General features: G+C 44.8%; 1 protein-coding gene across 14 annotated transcripts in view; it reads left to right on the top strand.

Moving 5' to 3' along the window:
• Positions 1–805: 805 nt before the first annotated feature.
• TNIK (TRAF2 and NCK interacting kinase) overlaps positions 806–22,074 on the top strand; it is a 316,747-nt gene continuing 295,478 nt past the window's right edge. For 4 of the 14 annotated variants that reach the window (XM_039490019.1, XM_039490014.1, XM_039490027.1 and 1 more), the window contains exon 1: positions 812–1,260. In XM_039490019.1, coding sequence (XP_039345953.1) covers positions 1,204–1,260 — 57 coding nt within the window. In that variant the 5' untranslated portion in view covers positions 812–1,203. Of the gene's footprint in view, positions 1,261–5,282; positions 5,394–22,074 lie in introns of those variants that run through there. The other 10 variants (XM_039490013.1, XM_039490012.1, XM_039490023.1 and 7 more) reach the window with 6 other exon arrangements.

Genomic DNA, 22,074 nt, shown 5'->3' on the forward strand with positions numbered 1-22,074 from the left:
GCAACATGTGTTGTCTATTTTAATGGTATAATTAGGGGGGTTGTCAAAAAATGGAAGGATCCAGCTGCTAAATATTTGTGGTGCTTTTCTGCAGAGATGGGTCTGGATTTTTGAAGTGGAATTTGGGGAGCTACCATTCTCTATATGGCTAGTAGAATTCCTGGATTTGGAATTTAAATAGATCTGAATCTAGCGGGATCCATGTGCCAGATACACATTTTTGCAGAGCTGCTGCATCAGTTTGCAACAGGGCCTGGATTTTTTTTGGCGTCTCTACATTTTTTACCCCTCTCTTTAGACAGTAAAACTTGGGGAAGTAGTGCTCCAAACTGACTGACTGCACCAGGACCCAGGTCCCATGCATGTGTTTTCCCAGTGCTACTGGGCTGGGTTATACCAAGGGCCAGATTTTTCTCTTAAAGCAGGAACAGCTGCACTTCTTTTCAATTTAGATAGTACAATGGGCCAAAATTTGCCAAGATCCAGACGGAGCTAACTCAGATCCGGGTTTTTATGGTGCTCCAACTGTAGGAAGGATGTGGGTGTGTGTTTGCGGGGGTGAGTGTTTTTATTTTTTCTTTTGAAGTGACAGGATCTGTTACAATTGTTCTTTGTTTTGATGGTCCAATTTGAAGGTTATAAGTCCACAAGTCAGCAGGGTCCAGGTCGAGGCAGTTTTTACCTTCACTCCTTTCCCCTGAAGGATAATAGTGCAAAACACATGGCATGGAAATACTGCCTCTCTCCTGAGGGAAGGCAACACCCACTTTGTGACTCTCACTCCTCCCAGGAAGCCGTGATAGACACTTGTGTGGCTCTCTCTCCATCCGACTGGAGGAGTTGATGTGTCTCATTATAAGAGCAGCCAATGCAGCCGCCATCCACAGAAAAGCAGAAAGCATGTCCTATTTAAATACACCCACTCCCCAGCATCACCTTTAGCTTTGCACCGGCCTCCCTACCAAAAGGATTGCAAAGGAAGATTTGCCCAGGCAGGCACTGTTTGCTGAGGGATTTTTGTTTTGTTGTGTTTTTTTTTTGTTTGGTTGTGTTGTCTTTTTCCTTGGCGTGCCGTGGGGGTGTCTCGCACCCCGACCCCCCGCTTGAGGAGAGGAGTGCAATAGACCCAGGTGGGGAATCCACGCGGAAGATCGCAGCGTTTCATTTATATTTTTGGTCAATTTCACCGGCAAAGAAGTAAACATGGCGAGTGATTCTCCGGCTCGGAGCCTGGATGAGATAGATCTCTCAGCCCTGAGGGTGAGCAAACCCCCCCCCCCCACTCCTAATCCAACGCCTCCCCCCGCCCGTGTCTCGCCCCCCGCGCGTGCTTTATGGCTCGGCATGGGATCAGGTGGCTATTTTATGCAAGCGGGTGGCATTTATTCGGCTTTGCGAGCGTGATTCAGGCGCAGCTCTGGGCGCGCGCGCCCGCGTGTGTGTGTGTGTCACAGAGCCTCCAGTGAGCGTGTGTGTGTGTGTGTGTGTGATGCTTTCTGCAGATCGAGGGGAAAAATAAATAAATCTGCATAACTCCCACCTGTCCCCCGCCCCCCTTCCCCGCCGTGCACGGAGTAACTAGCCCAGGGTGAGCCGCGAGTCCATATTGCCCGAGACGTGTTCGGTCGCCCCCCAGCGCTGTGTGTGTTCATCACGTAGCTTTCGATGGGGGTGGGATGTCGCTCACTCCCCCCCGTCTGGTTGGGCGGGGTTTGTTGTGTGCATGGGGTAAGTCCAGGCTTGCCCGGCCCGGGTTTCCTTTCCCCCGTTGCTATTCGGCCCGCCTCTGGCACGAAGCGAACCTGCTGCTGCAAGGTAGCGAGCCTGGAGGGAGATGGGAACGTGTCTGTGCCTGTGTCTCCCCCGCTGCCATGCTCTCTGCTGGGGCTCCGCCGTGTGGGCTGGGCTGGGCTGGCTCTGCGGCTCGGCTCCACCTGGGAGAAGTGTGACATTTCCCTTTCAGCTGGGTTCAACCAGCTGCCGGAGACACTGGCTTGAATTAAAGCGCACACACACAGCCAGACGCAAACAAACCCTGGCCAGGGAGGATGTGGCTTTTCATTTCTTTTTGTCCTCAGATATGTGGTAATTCTTACAGCAGCAGCAGTTCCCCTGCTGATCTGCATGCTCTTCCGTGGGGCCTGGCTCAGCTGCTGCCTCTCCCCTGTATGGGGGGGGGGGGGAGAAATAGAGTCCATTTTGACGTTATTGTTGTGAAATTAGAACATAATGAGACCTTAATGATTTCCCTCCTCACCTCCATTGCCCTCAAGAGAATGGGATGCACCTTTCCTTGCCACTCTCAGCAGGCAGTGCCGTGTCTCCTGGAGCTTGATTAAATAAATGCTTGCACACACACCTGTGTGTGTGTGTGTATGTATTTGTATTTTTATACACATGGGTCATCATTGGAACGGAATCAATGTTGGCTACTAACGTAGATGTGGTGGGTGGGCATTGGAGTGTGTAGGGTCACACCTTGTGGTACAGCACATTGTTACACACTGATGCTAAACCCTGGGAGAGTGTGTGTGTGTCCTCATCTGTTTTCATTAGCTACCCCCCCCACACTTTTTTAAAGATAAAGCTCTTATTTTTATTTAAAGGGGACCATTTAGATGTATAGTTTACCAAATATGGCAGCCATCACTTTCTTTGTGACCTGATGTTTTTTCCTCCTGTTTCCATAACTTTTATTTTCTTCCATCCTTTTGGTCCTAAGAATATATTGCTGATTTCAGCTATTAGTCACTTAAAGGAGTCGTAACTAACATGGTGTTTCAGAGTAGCAGCCGTGTTAGTCTGTATCCGCAAAAAACATGGTGTTGAAATTCCTGTCTGAAAGCTCATTCCTGCTTTATTACAGCAAGACTGCTTATTCCACTGTCAGCACTGACTTTTTCAAAAATAAAATTAAAAGCAGCATCCACTGAAGACTTTCAAGAGTGTAGTGTTAGAAATATTATTTGCTTCCGTGGAAACAAGATTCCCATTTAATTCATTTGCCCCACTTTCTTGCTGAATAAGGGTGTAACTGTAAATGATTGCTCAGCAGTACAAGATGTGGACAAGATTGGAATTTCAGGACCGTATATTTTAAAAATAAACATTTAGGTCCAATTCACCTCTGGTGAATATCGGGAGGAATGTGATTGGCCATAACACCAGTGTAAAGCAAATGTAATTTGAGAGAAGAATCAGCCCCTACATAACTGTGTTTTTGTTTGTTTGTTCTCAAGGAACATCAGCAGTTTAATATCATCATAATACTTATTTTAAGAATTTCCATAACACTTAAGGACCTGAGTGTTTTACAATTATGTTGTCATATTTTTGTTTGTGTGTGGTGTGTGTGTGTGTGTGTGTGTTTTTTTTTTTTGAATGGCAGCTCTTGTGCAAGATATATTCTGTCCAAAATAACTGATATTCTTTTAGCCTCTGAGCAGGACTGAGTTTCCATTTAAAAAAAAAATGATTCCAGAAATGGAGATATGAAATCCTCTACTGAAACTGCATTCATTTTGCCTCTTGCTATACACTCTTTCTGTGGCATTGTGCTCCTATCCCCAGATTAAAAAAAAAAAAAAAATGCAACCAAACCCCCTGCCTCCATTAATTTGGTCAGCCACAGGATCTGTTGGCTTAGATTAATGGTAGATCTGCCTGAACAGTATCTAGATGTCGAGTCTCTTCATGCTGCCGCTTTGAACCCCTGAAGAATGGTTGGTGCCAATGTTGACTGGTGGGGAAGGAGAGTGTACGAGAAAACAAAGGGCACACTGGGAATCTTCACATTCCAAAGTGAAGACAATGTGTCCAGAGCTCCCAAAATTAAGAGACACATATTGGGTAGGAGAAAAGCCTACTTGTATCTACTACATTAGTTAAATTATTCAAGAACAGTTAATCTGTGTGAACATTTGACCCTGCGTGACTGATGCTCCAAGGCCGGCAAGACGTAGGGTGAACCGCTGTTCTGGCTCAGAGGTAGCCCTTAGCATTAGGGATCAAATTTTTCTCAACACCTAGCTGTAAAAAATAGATGTCATTAGTTCATTTGAGCCCAAACTTCATTTTCTAATGCTTTTCTCCCCACTGTACATGGCACACATTTCCTGGGCATAGCAGACATTTCCTGGCTATGCACAAAATCCAAAGAGGAAGAATACCAGACGCTGAATAATTTAAATAGGAGAGGCCTGTTATGGCACTTTCATTTCAATTATTCAAGTCAAACAAAAATTGGGTCCCTAATTTGTTGAGGAATAGATCTTCTAAACTAACTCATTTAGCACTTAGAAGGTTATTCAGCTGATCCGTTGAGGAGTTTCAATCATTCCACAGCATCTGAATCAGAAATCAATAGTAAATTTGCTGCCAGAACACAAAACATGTCAGTGAGGAGTAATTTCATAAGGCTCACGCAATTTACAAAATTAGGAAAGGGCTGTGTGGCTGCAGCTTTGTAAATGTGTGTGTCTGGGTGGAGGAAACATTGTTCATTTCTCTACATGTCTGAAATAGTGAGAAATAGCTATTAAAAATGTTATAAGCCAGAAGCAGCCAGCCGTTCAAAGCCAGGTTGATATAACAGTTCATGCCTAAAAACAAAATAGGAAAAACTAAACGAAATGCTTATGAAACAGATCACTATGTTTGATTCAACTGAAATTTTGGTTTTTGTAAACGTGCTGATGAGAAAGAGAACACAATGCACAGAAAACATGCCTATTAATAAGCAGTCAAGTAAACTTACACTGTGCTGAGTCGTCATCATGAGGTTGTCATCTTTCTTTCTTTCTTTCTTCTGGTTTCCTTTTCTCTCAAGTAATAGGGGTCTATTCGACACTTCCATGGAATTAAAGTAGGGTGTGCAGTTAAATATTGATCATGGTTTGAATAAAACCAAGAGTCCTGCAGACCTTTTTTCACGCAAGCAGGTTTTAGTGGCCTATGTACCACTGACTGTTTGCCTGAGCAGGAATTTGCAGAATTGGACTATAACTGACATTAATAAATGCCATTTAAAAAAAAATAAAGTTTTTCCACATTGATATTTATGCCAACCAAAGATTGGGCCACCACAGTAGCATGTGTATGTGGAACAAAGGTCTGAAGCAATGAAAAGTTATGCATTGAGGTGTGACCTGCTTAAAATGCATGGATCGATGCACCTGGTAAGCATATTTAGCGCCCAATTCTGCCTTCTTCGCTGTCTGTCTCCATCAGTTATTTTATACGGTGTTCATCATCATGGTATCTGTGTGCCTTGGCTTCGACAGGGAAATCGGAGGGCGCAAGAAAAGGCAGAATGAGGCCTTACATGTTGGAAGAATTCTGGAAATATTGATCATTCAGAAGGCTGATGCGTATTGTTAATGTTACAGAAAACTGTAAGTTAAGATGGTGAAGATACCTAAGACCTGGTAGCACCACATATTACACTGACATGAGGATTAGACAAATAACAAAATAATGTTCTTTTGTACTGGGTTGGAAGATATTATTTTATATTTTTGCCAGTCCTTTTGACCTGTTTAGTAGCAGAATGAGTTGAAATTGGCTTGGCTGTTAGCAGAATAATGTTCAATATCAGGAATAGTTCAGGCTGTTGAGATGCACTTTAAATAGGGGGCTTTTTTTTTTTTTTTTTAGAATAAAAATGAGGATTTAGTAACTAGAGCTCCAATAGGACATTTTTTTGCTACTGTTAAATTCACAATATGTTGTAAATCCAACATATAATAGTTCTCTGTCTGTAAGGTGCTTAAAGATTTTTTTTTTCTCTTTAAGAGGTTTTCTAACCTGCTTCTTTTTAGTGGGGTCCCAGATCTCTGGCCTGAGCCCAAACCTCTACACTCCAGTTTTACAGTGCTGAGCCCGAGGCAGCTGACCCAGGCCAGCCATGGGTGTTTATTGCTTTGCAGACACACCCATAGACTTTAGGCCAGAAGGGACCACCATGATCATTTAGGCTGAGCTCCTGTACATTTCAGGCCATAGAACTTCACCCGCCCATAACCTCTGGCTGTGTTAGTTAAGTTCTCACCTTAATTTAAAGACCTCAAGTTACAGAAAATCCATCATTTTACTCTAGTTCAGACCAGCAAGTGACCTGTGCGCAGAGGAAGGCGAACCACCCACTCCCTGAGTCTCTGCCAATCTGACCTGGGGGAAAATTCCTTCCCAACCACAAACATGGTGATTGGTTAGAGACCCTGAGCATGTGGGCTAGACGAAAGGACCAGATACCTGGGAAAGAATTCGCTATATTAACACAGAGCCCTCCCCATCTAGTGCCCCGTCTTTGGCCATTGGCGACATTTGCTAATGCCATATGCCATTGTAGGCAATCTCATCATACCAGCCCTTCCATAAACTTATCAAGCTCTGTCTTGAAATATGTTAATTTTTTTGCCCCCACTACTCCCCTGGGAAGGCTGTTCCAGTACTTTACTCCTCTGATGGTTAGAAACCTTTGTCTAATTACGAGCCTACTTTTTTTGATGGCCAGTTTATATCCATTTATTCTCATGCCAGCATTGGCCCTTAACTAAAATAACTCCTCTTCCTCCTCTGATGCATTTTTAGAGAGCACTCATATCTCCCCTGAGCTTTTGTTTTGTTAGGCTAAACAAGACAAGCTCCTTAAGTTTCCTTTTGTAAGTCAGGGTCTCCGTTCCTCTGATCATCTTAGTAGCACTTCTCTGCACCTGTTTCAGTTTGAATTTATCTTTCTTAAACATAGGAGACCAGAATTGCACACAGTGTTCCAGATGAGGTATCACCAGTGTGTTGTATAATGGTGATAACACATCCCTGTCTCTACTGGCAATATCTAGCCTAATGTGTCCTTGGTGCATTAGCAGCCTCTTTCATGGTTGCATCACATCACTGGCTCATAGTTATCCTGTGATTGATCAATATACCCAAGTCTTTCTCCTCGTCTGTCGCTTCCAACTATAGCAAAAATTCTTGTTCTTAGTCTCTAACTTCATGACTTTCCATTTTGTACTATTAAATTTCATCGCATTCTGTTACCCAGTTTTCAGGGTTGTCCAGTCTTGTATGATATTCTGGTCCTCTTCTGTACTGGCTTTACCTCCCAGCTTTGTGTCATCTGCAAACTTTATTAGCACGCTCCCACTTTTTGTGTCAAGGTCATTAACGAAAATGTTAAATAAGATCTGTCCCAAGACCTGATCATCTTTGAGGAACTGCACTAGTAATCTCCCTCCAGCCTGACCGTGGCAGCATATCATTTCTCAATACAACAGATTTCAATGCCCCAGAGCCTAGTTCTTCAAACATGTATGTTAGCAGGATTGGGACCCAAGACTGCCAATGGTTGATCAGCTATTGCCTAATCCGTCTTGAATCACCGTTTCTCAGCCACTTGAGTGTGAAAGTTGCTCTAGGAAAAACAAATCCTGTTCTTTCATCACTTTGAGAGCTGGTGATTGCACAGCTGTGCCTTGTCTGACTAGTCTTGGCATGCCTGGATTTAACATGCTTAGGTACACTTTGTTCTTATATGTGATTTAAGCAACAAGGACCACATAGCAACCCTTCATTAGTCAGAGAAGGAGCCGCTGGGGTGGATAAGGAGAAGGGGCTTGTGGAAAAGAGAAGGCACTTAACAGCTGTTCCTTGCCTAATTGGTAAAGGAGCCTATGTGGGTCCTTATTTCATTATAAATCAAGAACAGTCTGAAAGCAAATCCCTGAATCTGAACACTGTGGACTCTGGGGTGTTTGAAAGCCAGATCTGGATTTACAGCTTGAGCTCCTCTCTCTGATAAACCTGCTGCTAGAGAGCAGCGGGCATTGCTTCTCTCTTTTTGTGAAGGGTTGATGTCATTTTCCTCCATGCCTCTATTTCTGGATGCTCACTTTAGACTCCTGAACGAGGCTTGGCTTCCAAAAAGCGCTGAGCACCCATCCTCTGGAGATTGGGTCCCTTTAATGTGCATGATGTTGGGGTGGGGGGCCCAACTCACTCGTCACTTTGGAAACTCTTGGTCTTAGGGTTGGTTCCAGGGGAAGACGCTAGGGTAAGTAGGAGTGATATTGGCTGACTTGTGTAGAACTGGATGAAACGCAACGGTGTCACTGTTTATTACCATAGCCTTGCCTCTGTAGAACAGTGAGGTTTGTTGACCATTTGTTTGCATTAGCTGATCTTGATTAAGATATGAGCCTCTTGTGCACTAGTAAGAATACTGGCATCATACTGTTACTAGTATTTCATCAGGTTTATTATTATCGTTGCAATACTTTCATCAGGTTGATAACAGGATATATCACATAAAGTAAAAACGTGCTAGAAACGCTAAGAATGCTCCAAAAGTATGAACAGCTACTAATACATCATGCATTTCAGCTAAGTGTTGGAGTGGTGATCTGGGAGGGAGCGCCTGTTTAAAATTCTGTCATCAAATTGAAGGATGGTTTGGGGTGATTTTCCTGAGTCCAAGTATCTTCTTTTTAGATACTACTAGATCAACTCTACTAGAGATGACTTATCCTTGAAGCTTATATAAATACTTTGAAGAGCAGTGTTGTTGTTGTGGTGCCTTTTGTACAATATGCTACAGTTCAAAATGTCAAGTGTTTACTTTGGGGAGAAAAAAAATCCTGGGGAACAACACACCCAACAAGGTCGTCATCATCATCATCCGTTCTACATGACACAAGGAGAAGAATATTCTGTACTGTCAGACGTAGTGGGTATTCACCCACGAAAGCTCATGCTCCAATACTTCTGTTAGTCTACAAGGTGCCACAGGACTCTTTGTCGCTGTCAATATACTGTGTATCTTTCAGACTCTTAGGTATACATTCTTCCAGCACATGCACATAATGTGTTTTGAGCCTCAATCAGGAAAGCCCATGAGCACATGCTTAAAGTTAACGTGCTTAAATGCCTCTAAGTGGTGATGTTTTCCTGAATTGGCCTATGTTTAGTAATGTTTTTGCCACATTCTTTGGTTAGGGTTCTAATGAGAGTTTTTGGTTATAAGGGAAACAAAAGAAAGCGATCTCCACTGCTTCTCTCTGCCTTCCAATATATGAGGTTTATTGAATGCCAGGGACTGGTGGATTTTGTTTAAAACATTGGCTACCCTTAAACTGGCACTGATATAACCTATTCCTGTACAGTCCTGAATCTTAGCAAATTTCTCCCCTCCCCGTGAGTGGGATGATGAAGAACATAATCTCATGAGTATTTTGAAATCTGATGTTGATATTTATTTGACACTTCAGACTTAAAAGCAAAACAGCCTAGTGATGATTGAATATGACTGACACTTTACTGTTGGGGAATGGTATACTAAGTATCACTGACTAGTACTTCTCCTCTGTAACCCTGCATATCTTCTGTGTACCAAATATACACTGTGTAAATATAAGTAAGTAGTAGTTGGTTGAAATGCTCTTGGATTCTTGAATTCTGGATTTGTCACCATTAGGGTTGATCCATTTCCTGCCAATGGTCTCATGTCTCTCTCTCTCTCTCTCTCTCTCTCTCTCTCCCTTTTTTGTGGCCAAATCTTATTCCTTTAGAGCAGTGGTCTTCAACCTTTTTTCGACCGAGATCACTTTTTTTGAATCTAAGGGCAACCCAGGATCTATCGCACCCCTTTCCCGAGGCCCCACCCCTTCCCCAAAGGCCCGCCCTGCTCACTCCATTGCCTCCCCCTCATCACTCTCTCTCCCCCACCAACACTCACTTTCACTGAGCTGGGTCAGGGGGTTGGGGTGCAGGGAGGGGTGCAAGCTCTAGGAGGGACTTTGGGTGCAGGAGGGGGTTCCAGGTGGGGCAGAGTGTTGGGGTGCAGGAGGGGGTGCAGGCTCTGGGAGGGGGCTCAGGGTGGGGCTTGAGGTGCAGGAGGGGATATGGGGTGTTGGCTCAGGGATGAGGTTTGGGGTGCAGCCTCCCGCTGGGCAGCACTTACCTCTGGCAGCTCCTGGTCGGCAGCGGTCACAACGAGGCTAAGGCAGGCTCCCTGCCTATCTCATCCCACACTGCTCCCGGAAGGGGCCAAGGCGCCCCTGCAGCCCCTGGGGGGGGGCGCAGGGGGCGCACAGCTCCGTGCACTGCCCCTCTCTGCAAGCACCGCCCCCGCAGCTCTCCTGGCCAATGGGAGCTGCAGAGGCAGTGCTTGCAGGCAGGAGCAGCACGTGGAGGGAGACCATTGTCCACCCACCCGCGGGGCCACTCTGGCTGCTTCCCCGGGAGCTGCATGGGGCTGGGGAAGGCAGGGAGCCTGCCTTAGCGGCAGTCACACTGCACCACCGGAGATCACAATTGACTGGGAGATCCTCTAGGATCAACCAGTTGATTTCGATCGACCGGTTGGTGACCACTGCTTTAGAGACTTGTCAGGTTAAAAAACATGGCTAAGAAATATCTGCTGCTGTAGGGCCTTGACCTCTGCTCTAGTCAACTATCAAGACAACTGTGGGTTGTTTTGTTTTTAAACTACAGAATATGGCACAAACCCAGCAAGGCACTTACTTAAATCTGCTCAAGCACATGCTTAACTTTAAGTATGTGCTTAAAGTGCTTGGCTTGGTTGGGGCCTAAGGATGGTAAAAGTAACTCTGAAAAAAAGGCATTTCAATGGAAAAGGCGGTCAGTACATCAGATTACACCTTTTATACACACGCAGCGGCAAATGGTCAGCGTAGACCCTGTAATTTCTATATAAAGATGTTCAGCTACCAAACTACATTAAATGTAGTGAGTAGAACAGGTGGTTAGGAGTAACCGGGATCTCCATTTGAACTGGCTGTAAATATATTGACAATAATCACCCACGTGCTTCCAAGGAATAGATGCACTTGAAAGTTACTGTATACCAGACGACGATGCACGGACAGTGCAATCCCAACTTCAACTTGCAAACTCTAAGATGCTCTTTGAAAATCCTTCTCTTACAATCGAATTTGAATCTTAAATTACCCTGGTTGATACCTAAAGACCAAGGGCAAAATATTGATCGTCATTCTGACTTCCACAGACTTAGAATATAAACAAGGAGCTTCTAAAACAATCTTATTAGATTTCACACAGTTCTACCTCAAGGGAAACTAGCAATAATGGGCAAATAGGTAACTTGGCGTGGAGGTGGGGAAAATATACAGTTTGATGCAATTTGTAACATCACAATCGTGACAATCAGCAATAGCCAGGAAAGTGAGCAAGGGAAGACTCCACTCCGGTTTGGTATGATATAGGGCATCGTGCCAATCTCTCCTTGATTCTGTCGTGTTATAAATGTATTACATTTTGAAAAGCTTGCTTTTTGAGAGTTGAAGTTACAGTAGTGTCTAGCACCTATAATATTTACCTTCCTTTGGAGAGCTACGGATGGAGACTGGCTTTCTCCCCATTTTATAGATGTGAAAACTGAAAAAAAACTAGAACAAAACCTGTGGCAGAGAGTCTCAAAGCCTGCACCTACAGACTGGGCTTGGGCTATGAAATAGCAGCATAGATGCTTCTGCTCAGACTCTGAGAACCACCCCCTTGCTGGGTTTCAGAGCCTGAGCGGGAACAACTATGCTGCTATTTTTAGTACCGTAGTGCAAGCCTGAAGACCTGGGCTCTGAGACATGCTGCGGTGGTGCTTTTTTGGTGTGGCTTAGACGTATCCTGAGATGTGAAGCGATATGTTCAAGGTCACACAACAGGCTAGTGCTAGAGCTGGAACTAGAACCTAGGGCTCCTGATGTTTAGCACATCACCCTCTCCCCTGGACTACACTGGCTTGCTGCACTTAGAGAAGCCTCAATCATTTCAAGCTCAGTTACATGAAGAGCTGCATTTTGTAGTTATACAGCCCATAGCCTTTGATTTCCCTCCCCCCACCCATCTCCCTCCCTTCTCCTTTTGTTGCTCTGAACTATGCCTGCATATTGAAACTGCCTGAGACTAGATCAGGCAGCAAATGCAATGAGCCTTGACATTCTGCACAGAAAAGGCTTATCATTGCAGAGGGAGAATTGTCTAAAGAACATTTAGGAAATAGCAAAACTTTTCTTTTCCAGCACTAATTGGAGGACTAATCCTGAGGGAGGGGCTCATTGCTCTCAATTTCCCAGCAGGGTGCTTCACTTCTTGTGAGACTGGGCCCTGGCTTTTTGCTTTGGTACCCAAAGAGTTTGGCTAATTGCATGTTTTAAAAGGGGAAGGAAGCATTTGAAGTTGGAAAAAAGTGTTTAATCATGATTCACTTATAATTTTCTGCACTCCTGATTTTACTGTTTTAAATGGCGAACACTTCGAGAGTGGAGACAGGCTCCTATCTTTCAGTCCAGAATGGTCTTTCTGATATTACTAACTTGCCCCACATACTTGGCCACACCCCTGAAGTTCCAGGTGTGTGTTAGTAATAATCATCATCAATGTAGGTGATTAAAATAAGGCAGCCAGCACTATAGAATCCAGGTGGATTTCATATGGCAAGAGCAAACAGTATTTCTTCCCTACAGAAGAGGTGAGCAGACCTGATGTTGAAGCAATTGCCCAGCACAGAACTAACTAGCTACCATTGTTGCTTTATGGAAGAATGAAACTAAGGCTGTAAGTTAAGTAGTTTTTAGCTTTCTGATGAAATCTTGTGGTGGTGTTGGGTTTTTTTTTTGTTTGTTTTAAGGAAGGCAGGTGCTTTCTATGAGAAGTTTCATTGAGCCAAATACCCAATTTTTGTGGCTGGGGAAGTTTCAGTGGAACATTTTTGACCAGCCCTGACTGAGGGGATTCCAACTTGTAGTTAATGGAAGACCTGGACATAGATATCTATTGATGTATTGCACTCTGGCCAAACTCTGACATGTACCCAGGGGAGCAAATTCCAGAGAAAAGGCCCAACCTTTGACTTCCCAGACCCTGATCGGTAATGTTTTTTAAAAAAAAAAAAGGGGGGGAAACCTTTCCCAATTCTTGGACAGCTTGTGTGCTTGTTTTATGAATGTAGAGGAATGGACAGAAAACTTGCACTGTTTAACAGGGCCGCCCAGAGAATTCCGGGGGCCCGGGGTCTTCGGCGGCGGGGGCCGGCAGGGGCGCTCTGACCCCCCGCGCCAAGCCAAGCGCGCGGGCGGCCCCCCTTCCTGGGGCGGCATGGCTCTGGCTCTGAGCTCAGGCAGGCATGCCTGCGGCGGCGGAAACGGGAACCGGGAGGCGATCGCGGCGGTGCCCGGGTCGCCCCCGCCGCTGACCCGCCGCCCAGTCACCTGCGCGGGAGGTCCAGCCGCCCCGCCGGGAGCCTCCCGCCCTCGCAGTCATGCTCAGGCAGGTCCACGTCCTGGGCTCTGTGGACCTGCGGGAGCTCAAGCGGGCCGGAGGGCGGAAAACCCTCGTGGGGGGGCCTGGGGGGGCTGCGGGGGGGGGGGGCCTTGCCTCTGCCCCTCTCCCTGCCTGCTGTTTAAAGCCTGTTTGTTGATAAGGCAGATATTAGACAGCCTCTACAACCTTGAACCTGACACATAAAGTCTGCTCCCTTAAGAACGAGAGTCAATTCCCTTTCCTTGCTGCTTTCCCATTGGGTCTCAGAGTGGCACGTATGGCTTATTAGTGAGGTAACTTCAGAATGAGCACCATTTTGCAACAGACACAGCTACCACATGTATTCGATTTATTATATTGCTGGGGAAATAAAAGGTCCCTCAAAGGTCACAGGCCCTGGCTTAACCCATTAAGCCAATGAGCTGGCAGCCTCTCTCCAAGAAGACTCATAGGCTTTAAGGTCAGAAGGGACCATTCTGATCATCTAGTCTGACCTCCTGCACAGCGCAGGCCACAGATTCTCACCCACCCACTCGTGTAACAAACCCCTAACCTATGTCTGACCTTTGATTTCAAATTGTTCTCTGGGTTTTACACAACACCGTATGTGGTGGATGTTTTTGTCTGAGAGACAAAAATGGCTTGAGTTACCTAAGGGAACTGGGATAATATTGGTCATGAAGTGGAGGGAAGAACAATAACTTCATGGGTAATCTCTGGTATCCAAAAAGAGAACATCTGCAGTGCAATTTTGATGATCAGTATGGGAAGTTCCCTCCATTAAGAAGTCTTGATCCTCCAGTAATAGATGTCGGGGACTACTCCCCTATTTTGGGTAGCTGAGACTTGAGAAATCCAGATAGGACCACAATTGTGAACTGACAATGAGCATGGCCTGCTGCAAGAAAAATGTCTTGTTTAATTTGCCCAAGAGCCTGGGAATGATAAGTCCCTCCTCATGTGACTCCTTATCAGTCCACTAGCTATAATGTGCTTTTCTTAATTACCCCACTCCCAAAGTGTGTTTTGGGTTGTTTTTTAGCTTTAAAAGGTCATGAAACACAGAAACTGTCTGCATGCTTCCTCTGTAGAGTGCTTTAAAGAGCTAAACTGCTAGGTTGCATGTTCTTTGGAAAGGAACACTTTTTAGGTGCAAAAGATATAGCAAAGTGTGATATTGCTTTATAAACTAGGAAGAATCCACAATTAATTTGGGTAACTCAACATATTTGTCACTTCCTTCCTCTTTTTATGTATTCACCTCTAAGATAAACTGGTAACCAGGAATTAACATAAAAGTTAATAGGCATTACCTCTCTAGCTCATTTCCTATTTCATAGGTACTGTACTACATCACATGTCGCATGTCTGTGGTAATCTCCGGTCATTGTGTCAATCTTCTAGCTCTTAGAGATGGCAGATGCTGTAGGGATGCCAAGTGTGATTATTATCGTTGCAATACTTTAGAGGCACAACAGGATGATCAGAGAAGAAGTTGAAGAACCAGCGTCAATACAGAAGTTCATTGTTTCTCTTTGATTGTAGCTCTTCAGTTAGCCAGGTATTTGAAGGCCTCCTTGAAAACTTGACTTTACAATATGCACCCGCAAATGTACGTGTCTGACTTCCAGAAGCAAATGGTTGGTTTTTGTGTACATTGGCATTTTTGGGAGAGACTTTTTCAAAAGCACGTAACATTGGCCTAACTCCTCTCCCCGTGAAGTTGATGGAAGTTTACTGTTGACGCCAGTTGGTGCTGAGTTAGTCCCATACAAAATACTTACGAAAATCCCACCTTATGTGCTTGTACCTATTGAGACCTTTTGAAAATATAGGCCTATGTGGGTGCCTAAAACTAGGCACCTAAGTGAGAAGCAGCCCCACTTTGCAGAGGTGTTGAGCATCCACAACTTGAAATCAATGCTGGAGCTCAGCATCTCTGAAAATCAGGCCCCATTTATTAAGGTGCTTGATTTTTAGGCAGCCAACGTTGCAAATGTTGATCCAAATGAGTCCAGGTGTGGATCTGAGCTCTGCAAGCCAAATGAGCCTGGAATTTTTTTTAATTCAGTGAACAAAATGGTATTGACTTTATGTACAGAAGCCTCTCTTCTAAATAATATAACTAGCCGTTTAAAAATTCCCTTCTCAAGAGACCAAGTGGCACTGTGGATGAATGACCTGCATATTTTTCAGTTTAAAAAAAAAAAAAAGCTCCCCTATAGCTATGGAAGCCTCCAAAGAAAACTCAGATCGTTCTTCTTAAATAGATTGGATGTGGTGAAAAGGGCGTCTTCCTGTATGTTATGTACCCTGGGAATTAAAAACCCAATAACTTCCAAGCAATGTTTTGGGCTGCAGTGAATCCCGATAACTCCAGTTAACGCCTTTTTGCTCCCACTTCTCCGCCCAACAGTAGAGTGGAAATGGTGACTTCATCTTAAACCATAGTGGTGCTGCCAGCACTCCATGGTGGAGCGTAACGGGCAATGCAGGTTTCTCTCTCATTCAGTATTCACTCTTAGCACCCTGGCTGCCAGTGTCTGGCTGGGGGGAGTCATGCAATATGTAGCGTCTTCTAAATTGCTAATGGCCCAGGAAGAAAGAAATGGAGATGGGGTGGGGAAGGAAGCAGTGCTCTTGGAGTGTTGCCTAGGCCCTAGGTTTTAAAATTAAAAGGGGTTTAAATAGTCTTTTTTCTGGCCATGCAGACAAGCTGTCTTCATTGCAGTAAGTCTTGGGCCTTTTAAATATTGATTAGCTGAGAGACTGTGATGACTCTGTGGTCTTCCTCTCCCCACTCTGTAGGGATCAGTGTATTAGTATGTTCAAAGAGCCTGGAATAGCTAAATGGGACCGTGGTAATGAGAGAGCTTTGCAAATGGTCTCCAAAGTGAAACTCGCAGCCACAGTGACTACCTCCTCTTGTCTGAATACAGTGGACTGCTCTAAATATAAACACTGCCCAGAGCTCTGCACTGATGGACATGCTGAAAGTGGACAAAAACAAATTTCCCAAGCCACATATACCGAATTCAGTACACTCTTCCCTGGTGATGATGGACAGAACTCCCAGCCATTTGCTCCAAACTAATATTCGCCGAGTTTTTAATGGGCATCAGGAGTATTATGAAAAGGAGAGGAGAGCTGGTATATGCAGAAATGAAAGGGAGCAGCGGGAGCTGAATCGGGACCAGTGAGAACATCCCTCTTCAGGTTGGCACTTGCTCACTGCTTTCACCTTGCTGTCTTGAAAGGGATTAATTAAAGCCCAGGACTTTCCTGAATTGGTGCTGCTGTCACAAGTAGAAACTCATTCTCAGCAAATTATGCAAACTGACTTTGAAAATGTGTTTACATACAGAAAAAAATTGTGAAATAGTTACAAGAAATTCTTAGTACTTGAATGCTGGGAGTGCCTCCAATTGAAATTGTGGAACTGACTATGGTACGGACTGTGCTAACCTAGAGATAATCTAGCCTGAAAAACTTGAAATCTAGCCAAGACAGGGAAACTAAGAGAGAGATGTAGTAGTATTGGTCCCACTTTACAGTTGGAAATATGAGTCTCCGAGAGATTAAGGCCCTAATCCAGCAAAGCATTTAAGCATGTGCTTAACTGTAACAATGTGAGGAGTTCCACTGAAGTCAATGGGACTGCTCACATGCTTGAAGTTTCAATGAGGGCCCTGGCCCAGCAAAAGCACAAATGACTTGCTGATGGTGACACAGGAAGGCTGTAGTAGAGCCAAGAGTTGAACTCAGATCTCCTGATACCCAGTTCAGGGCTTAAACCATAAGGCATTCTCGCCTTCCACACTCTTGTCTCCAACTGGAAATAAAAAATAAATACAACCCTCTTGGGACAAAATAGTGGGCCAAATTATCAAAGGGGCCTTAAGGCAGCTCCTAAACCAGTGGTGGGCAGCCCATCAGGGTAATCCACTGGCAGGTCACCAGACAATTTGTTTACATTTGCACAGCCCGCCCGCAGCTCCCAGTGGCCACAGTTCACTGTTCCCGGCCAATGGGAGTTGTGGGAAGCGGTGCAGACCACAGGGACGTGCTGGCTGCCGCTTCCTGCAGCTCCCATTGGCTGAGAATGGCTAACCGCGGCCACTCGGAGCTGCGGGTGGCCGTGCAAATATAAACAAACTGCTGGCAAGCCGCCAGACAGTCTACCCTGATGGGCCGCAGGTTGCACACCACTGTTCTAAACTTTGCTGTCCCCAAGCAAACAGCATCTGAGCATGCAAATTGTGTAGCCAGATGTCTGGCTGCTCTGCATGTGAAGGTGCAGGACTCCTGCACAGGAAAGAATACATGTGCAACAGCAGGTTTTATCCTGCAAATGCTTGAGTACGTAATGTGAGTCAAGTTATTTATGCCCCATTGAACTTGGAGGTTACTTTTAAAATGTCTTGTTAAGAGAGCTGCTGGCTGTCCATCCCCCTGAATGTACAGTATTGTTTGTTAGTTTTCAAGTGTATTGTCCAGTCTACTTCGAAACGACTCTTTTGATGAGGGTTCCTCCAGTGCATTGGGAGGCTGTTTTACAGTCAATGGACCTGAAGGGTGCTCTGTGAGACGATTGTGGAAGCTGTTAGTTGCCCAATTCTTATTAATGTGAGTCATAAGTGTGACACTAAAAGCCTGCACTACACAATTCTATCTTTCATTAACAATTGTATTTGGTTACTAGGGATGGAGTTCTGAGCAAAATATATTCAGTAAAGAATAGAAAGATAATGAGGAAAATGTTAGGAGTGACAACATACTAAAAACAGAGGAAGTTTGGGGAATGGGTTACCTAGGGAGGTGGTGGAATCTTCTTCCTTAGAGGTTTTTAAGGTCAGGCTTGACAAAGCTCTGGTTGGGATGATTTAGTTGGGAATTTGGTTCTGCTTTGAGCAGCGGGTTGGACTAGATGACCTCCTGAGGTCTCATCCAACCCTGATATTCTATGATAAGTTCATATATACTTGAAATTAACAGATCTGCTTTCTTCAGGTATTCAATGGCCTAGATCTTCAGTTCTCACTCTAGTGAGCCACCTGTTTCTGTGGTCTGGTATTTGTTTTCAAAAGCACCACATGGTTACACTGCATGTGGATTGACCATTCTAGTGCTACTCTATATACTAGGAGGTAAAAAGCAAGCCATGAAGCAGGTAACAGAAGGAAAGACCTAGTGGATAAAAACACATGTAAAGTGAGCATAACAAAACTTGTTTTCCTTAAAGGAAATAATTGAGGACCAGTTATCATTTATGATGACCTAGCCAAGGTGACTCATACACTGCACTATAATGAGTCAGTTGTTAATCACCTGCAAAGGAAAAGTGCCAAATTCCAGTACATTTACCATTGTGTAGTTCAATAGCCAGGCTGAAGAAGTGTGTTTAGCATATTGGTACCTAAAACGTTCCTGAAAATAACTGGTATTTAGAACCATAAATGCATCTCAGCTTGGCTGCTGGGGACATTAGCAGTTACCACAATGAAGTTAATTGCCTTTTAATGGAACTACAGAGCAAATTAACGTATATAAAGACTGTACAAACTACCCTAACGACTGGGGCTAAATGCATTGTTGCCTATGAGAGCACAATATGGTACTGAACGGGCAGGATTGCTGAGGACCCTAATTCCTGCCAATCACCCCAACCAGCAAATTAACAGGCCCCAGTCACAGGTGGTAAGAACAATGTTGTCTTGGCAAGATTTTATTATAGGGTCAAAGTTTATAGTAAGGGTATATTTTTATCAGGGTTTAATGAATGATTAAGAAACATAAAAATGGCCATACTGGGTCAGACCAAAGGTCCATCTAGCCCAGTATCTGACAGTGGCCAATGCCAGGTGCCCCAGAGGGAATAAACAGAACAGGTAATCATCAAGTGATCCATCTCCTGTTGCCCATTCCCCGCTTCTGGCAAACATGTTCCAAACATGATATTGGGTGTCTTGTCATCAAGCCCCCTCTGCTGGTATCCTGGGACAATGAGAGAATCTCAGCGTCACTTTTTAAAAAGTAATTCTGGCTGTAGGAAAAAGCTCAAATTCCTCAACATAAAGGCTCAGAAACCAGAAGGCCAATAAAAAGAATCCAACACTGATCAGTTTGAGATGCCTTAGTATTAAGCCCATCTCATGATTTTTGCAGGGCTGACTCGCGAATTGTAGACAGGGGGGTGGATGGCACTGCAAGAGCAAATTGACTCCCCGGGGGCTGCCTTAGCCATATTGGCCAGCAAGTAAGGAGGTGAAGACCCCAGACATCACCATCACCCATCCCTGCACCTCGCTGTCACCTGCTCCAGAAGGGAATAGCCAGGCATACAATGCTCTGTGGATCCTACATGGCCAACTCCAAGGGCTGGGTAAGGCAGGCAGGGTTGCAAGAGGACTTCTTGCTGACTTATACAGTCACAATCCACTCTTTCACTCCTTTGAGTGAAGGTAGAAGAGATTCTTCCTGATGTGAACCCTGCCTTGAGAGGTAGAGGAGAAAATGACACATAGGAGAAAAAAGAATCTGAGTTTAAAGCCCTTAATCTTATCCTGGCTTCTCTCTCAATTGTATTTTTGTCAATTTTTTAAATGACTGGCAGTGATCCAAACGAAGATTCTTTTGTTACTTCTGTTTAAAACAAAGCAAACCACCTCTTCTGTTAGGCGATGACTTGAAACTCCTCTTTATAAAACCGGCAGGGAAATTTGCTAGGATTCCCAGAGTGGCAAATGTTTCCACTGCTTCAGATACCCAAAGAAGGGCCAGAGATGTAGATCTGCCGCTTTCTCCCTTGAGACAGCTGGTAACTGTTTGTTTAAGGCTTCCAGATTCTCCAGCCTAGCCGAAGCTGTCAGGCTGATGACCTGTGCATTCCTCATTCCGAGCTTATTCTCCATGACATCCACGTTACACTTTAATCCATGTCTTTAACAGTTTCCATCATTAGCAAGGTATTCTTGCACTGTGATGCTTCTGGGGGTCCATCATGCCATGCAGAGCCTTGTTCCCATCCTTTCAAAATCCTTGCTGGTGTCTATAAAAGAGACCCATAGAAGGGCTTGCCCAGGAAGGAGTCCTGTGTCCCTCTGGTAGTGCTCTGTTGAAAGCTTTTGGTTTTCATTAGACTTTTGCAATTAACTTCTCAGTTCCAGGTCCTCCGCTGGTGTAAATCAGTGCACCTGAATTGTCTTTCAGTGTAGCTATGTGCAGTTACCCTAGTTTCAGTTTCAACTGAGACTGAGTACTTGTGTGTGGCACCCTGACAGAATTCAGCAAAGACCAATGGTAGCTGGACAAATCTGACATTGCCCCTGGTAGATCACCACCTCCTGACCATTCAGGCTTTATAAGGCAAACCACCAGGCTCTTCCTTAGCTTGAGAGCATAGGCAGCCCATGTAACACACTGGTTCAGTCTGAGGAACTGGGTAAGTAATCTGATAGAACTCTCTGGATACAAGACCACATAATACAAAATCCGATCAACAGTTGAGTTGGGTTAATAACCTGCAAATTCTTGCAAACGCTGTCAAGCTTTAATTTACTCAAGTCATTGTGTGGAGCGAGTTGCAGGCATCTGACCTAAAATGTCCCACTCATCTCTGTTGCACAATAGGTAAAGAAACCAGCGTTGTCTTACTGGCTGTAGCCTGTAGGGAAAATCTGTTCAAGGTACATTCTTTCCTTCTTCCCCAAACAAATTGCACACTTGGATGACTATCTATGTGGGACCTTGTCAATAGGAGTCCTTCCCTCTGAGTCAGACCCTACAGGATGAAACTTAAATAGGCAACCTATGCACAGACTGAAACCTAGGTTCATGTTCCCAGAAGTTCGAGACCATGTCAAGGTTTATTTTCATCCTTTCATCATCCTTTGATCATTATCAGCAACAGTTAGTTGCAAACAAGGAAGTGCTCATTCAAAGAGTGACTGGAGGAGTAATTGTCACCTAGAGAAGGTGGCATGAAACTCCTAGCTGCTTTCCTGAATTCCAGTAATAGCTATTTCAAGTGGCCTAACTAGCTTAAAGCAGTAGTAATTGTAAATAAATGCCAAACAAAGCAAGGCCAAGCTAATAGAGGAAGACAGGTCTGCTATAGCATATTGTGAATCTATGGGCCTGTGACCTTATTCATGCTAGAGGGGCTCATGCTTACCACTGAAAGTCTGGGGGCCAAAATCTGGCCCCCAGATGACCCCCCCATTTTATTCTTGATTATCCTAGATGCCTTTCTCTCATTGCTCAAAAAGCCAAATAAGATCTAAGGGCTTGGCTACACTTGCAGGTGTGCAGCGCTGGGAGTTACAGCTGTCTTCGTACAGCTGTGTAGGGAAAGCGCTGGAGTGTGGCCACACTGACAGCTACCAGCGCTGCAGTGTGGCCACATTTGCAGCATTTGCAGCGGAGTTGGGAGTGGTGCATTATGGGCAGCTATCCCAGCATTCAAGTGGCTGCAAGATGCTTTTCAAAAGAGGGGATGGGGTGGAGTGTGACAGGGAGCGTGGGGGAGACAGAGAGAGTGGATTTTTGGAGCTGACACTGTGTGAGCTCCCTGCCTTGCAAGTTCTAAGGACTGGAAGATACACAGCACCAACCTTCAATCATTTTAAAAGTTTAGACCCCTTCCCCCACCCCTCTCTTATTCACTAAATGCAAATAGCCGTCAGACCAGATAAGCAGCTGCTCCAAAACGGACTCCCCTCCCCGCCGTGTTGCTTCTCTCCTCAAGCAAACACTAGCTGTGAACATTCCAAAAGAATC

The sequence above is a fragment of the Mauremys reevesii genome, linkage group 9 (genome assembly GCF_016161935.1).
Source record: "Mauremys reevesii isolate NIE-2019 linkage group 9, ASM1616193v1, whole genome shotgun sequence".
Taxonomy (NCBI): Eukaryota; Metazoa; Chordata; order Testudines; family Geoemydidae; genus Mauremys; species Mauremys reevesii.